Genomic DNA, 3532 nt, shown 5'->3' with positions numbered 1-3532 from the left:
GTTCAAGGGGCCCCAGGTGTAGTGAGGGCGTCACGTGCTCCGACGGGCGCTGTCCCTAGCCGCTCCTCGGTTCTCCACCGCAGGGGACAGACCCCCGCCCCCGCCCTGCAGACCTGGGGATGGGGAGTCGCGGGGAGGCGGCCGGGGAAGCGGCTCCTCTACCCACCCGACTCAGCTCATTCGTGATCCGGCTGCTGCTTGTCTAGAAACACACCCTAGGCGCGTGTGGGGACCTCTGTCCCGGTCTGGATTGGAGGCGGCGGCGGGGCACCGTGGATTAAACCAGGACCCCAAAAGAAACCAGGCCCTTCTTTTGCACAAAAAGTAGATAACGGGAGGTGTAGCGTGTGTGGGAAGAGATGATCTGCACCCCTCGGATTCTTAGGAATTGCTCAGTCGTGGGACCGGCAGGTGGCATGGTGGTAAGAGCGCTGGACTCCCACATGGCCCACCATGATTCAGTCCCAACCTACCGGCTTGCTTTCTCGCTACCCCCACCCCCCACCCATGCCTCCCTGGTGAAATTTTAAAAATAATATATAAAATTAAGTGAATAATTCTAAAAAAACAAAACAAAACAAAACAAAAACCTCAGTCAAGCACGAACATTCAGGAGATTAAAACAGCTGGGACCGGGAACCAGCAGTTAGCGTAATGGCTATGTCGCTGGACTCCCACGTAGTCGACTGCGGTTCGCATCCCGGACCCAGTGACTTAAACTCACGCCGGGTGCGTGTGCGTGCGTGCCCAAGATCCCGAGAGGAGAATGGAGGAGAAGGGATTGCGGCGTGACCATCCCCCCTGGGGGGTGATTTCTCACTTTCTCTCTCTCTCTGTCTGTCTGGCGAGCGCATGCGCTCTATAGCGAAAACCTCTCCAAAAAAAAAAAAAAAAAAAAAAAATAACAGCTGGGCCCAGCCAGTGAAGTCTGGTGGAGGCGCCTGGAGTCCGGTGGGGTGGGCTCTGCAGGTGCAGGCCACACCTCTGCGAAAGCGGTGGTGGCTATGGGTGGATCCCACATGGGTTCTTTGTTTGCGGCTCAGTCTCCAACCAGCTGGGCAGACGCTGGGCAGGCATGTGGTTGCGTGCTCAAAATCTCCAGAGGACGGCGAGATGGAGAAGGGACTGCAGCGGGCCCACCCTTCATGAGGGCCTCTGTCTCTCTTCCCGGTGAGCGCTTATACCCTCTGACAATTTTTTTTTTTTTTTTAAATCTGGAAAGAACGAATTGTTCCTTTATTAGGAAAAGTGCCTAGGACCCAGGAGAGACAGTTTGGGAGTATGAAGGTAAAGTTCGGCCTGGGCCCACCCCTGAGGAAGCAGGGGGAGGTCTGCCCCGCCCAGGCTCCCAAGCCTCCCTCACCAGTTCCAGGACTCAGCCCACAGCTGGCCCGCCCGTCCCAGGTCTGCTTCTTGACTGCCAAGGGGAAGTGGTGCACAGGGTGCTGGCTGCCTCTACACCGTGCCCCCCAGAAGGTCCTGAGACCACCCCTACCTCGTGATTCTTCCTGGGGTGTTTGTTGGACAGGGGAGGTCAAAGTTGGGTGGGTGTTTGAGGTCCCCAGCGCAGGGTCCCTTCCCTCCTCGGGCTGTGGTCAGACCAGGAGAGGAACTTCCTGGCCGCCAGCTGGCACTCGGCCTCCGGAAGCCCCGGGCGGGCGCAGCAGGTGGTTCACAGGAAACAGCAAGAAGCCCTCCACGTCCACCCCACACACCCTAAAGACTCAGCGAGGGACTGGAGACAGGAGGTGCCCCAAGGTCGTCCCCCACGGACCAGGGAGGGATTCCAAAGTGGCACTTTATTCTGTGCAATGTGGAGAGGAGTGGAGGGGTGCAGAGGGGTGGCGCTAGATATATGTGGTGTCAGCGCCCGGAGCGCTCTGTCTCGGTCTGAATCCGCGTCCTCATCCCCACTGCCCTCGCTGCCTGAGTCGTCGGCGCCGTCTCCCTCCGGGGTGGGCGCGTTGAGCACGACCACGTCAGCCTCAGCTCCGATGTCCTCGCCGAACCACACGCCCTTGTAGCCCCCCTCGGGCCGCCGCTCCTTGGTCAGAATGGATCGCACCTCCGTGGGACTGCCCCCAGCCGGGCCTGCCACTGGAGACGCTGGGGCATGACCCACTGGGCTGGCGGGTGTCGGGGGCTCAGGAGACGCCAGAGGCTCAGGGAATGCGGGCTCCGAGGGTGTGGGTGGTGTCTCTGCAGGCGTGGGGTCCGTGGGGTCCGTGGGGCCCGTGGGGTCCGTGGGGCCCGGCTTCGGGTCTGGAGCAGGTACCCAGTTGGCCTCCTGGTCCTCTAGGAAGGCCTGGTTGTCGAACCCACGAGGCTGGGGCTCCTGGGGGCAGAGCAGCAGGGGCCTCAGCCGGATCACTTGCCACCAGGGACTGCCCCTCCTCCCCTGGAAGGTCTCTCTCTCTCAATTTCCCCCACTCCCCTCTGTCTCTGCCCACCTCCCTCTCCACCTCTCTCCACCTTCGCCCACCCCCTTCATCTCCCCCACCCCCTCTCCCTATCCCTCGCTTTCTCCTTCTCCCATCTTTCCATCACTGCCCCCCACCCCCTCACCTTTTTCCACCCCTAGGTCTGTCTCTGTCCACCCCTCCCCATCTGCCTGCCCGTCTGTCCCCGGCCTCTCCCCTTCTCTCTCCTTGCCCGTCCCCGCCCCAGGGCCTCACCGGAGCTTTCCCGGAGCAGCACTTGAGCCGGTGGCCATGGTGCTTGTAGATCAGGACCGCGAGGCTGAGGAGGCTCAGCAGCAGCAGCGCACCCAGCACGCCCCCCAGGGCCGCCATGTCCACCACAGAGAAGCGCCGGTCCTTTGCCAGGTCCCCACCTGTCACACCAGAGCTGTCTCCTCCCGGAGGTCCTGCAGAACACACCATTTGGTTTCCTGGGAGGACACTCCGGGGACCTCCCACCTGACCTGAGCCAGGCTCAGCACACCCTGAAAGCCCGGAGCTGAGGTCCCCCACACTAGGGACCTGTGTGTCCCAGGGGCCCGGAGGACTGCTGCGCAAGGTAGGGATGGGGACAGCACCAGGCTGCGCCGGCACGGGGGAGGCAGGGGCAGCACCATAAGAAGGGCCCGGGCCGGGGAGGCCTGGACTTGAGGCTGGCCTGTCCTGCCTTCTGCACACTTCCACTGGTGTCCTCGTGGGGGGCAGCCCTGCTGTCAGTCTGCATCAGACGAGGCAGGCAGCCTCTGTGGGATTTCAGGGTCTAGGAGATCGGGTCGGCCCACCTGGGATGGCCCCTGGCCCACAGTGTCCCCTGTGCACTCAGTCCTGAGTCAGTGAGGGTGAGGGTGAGTACCTGAGGACAGGGAGGTGCTGGTTCCTAAAGTGGGGGGCTTCGGCTGAGAGGTTCCTGGCTGCGGGGTCTGTGTTGAGCCCCCACCAGGTGTGGATGGTTGGGGGGAGGTGCTGGTTCCTAAAGTGGGGGGCTTCGGTTGAGAGGTTCCTGGCTGTGGGGTCTGTGTTGAGCCCCCACCAGGTGTGGATGTTGGGGGGGGGGTGCTGGGTCCTTAAGCGGG

General features: G+C 62.2%; 1 protein-coding gene across 1 annotated transcript in view; it reads right to left on the bottom strand.

Moving 5' to 3' along the window:
- Nucleotides 1-1878: 1878 nt before the first annotated feature.
- The window catches only part of CDHR5 (cadherin related family member 5), a gene marked incomplete at its 3' end in the record, with an annotated part of 11542 nt that continues 9888 nt past the window's right edge, over nucleotides 1879-3532 (bottom strand). The window contains 2 exon segments of the mRNA XM_014582503.1: nucleotides 1879-2335; nucleotides 2676-2866. Coding sequence (XP_014437989.1) covers nucleotides 1879-2335; nucleotides 2676-2866 — 648 coding nt within the window.

Source organism: Tupaia chinensis, unplaced genomic scaffold (assembly GCF_000334495.1).
Source record: "Tupaia chinensis unplaced genomic scaffold, TupChi_1.0 Scaffold143624_1, whole genome shotgun sequence".
NCBI lineage: Eukaryota > Metazoa > Chordata > Mammalia > Scandentia > Tupaiidae > Tupaia > Tupaia belangeri.
This window is presented reverse-complemented; position numbering and strand designations above follow the sequence as displayed.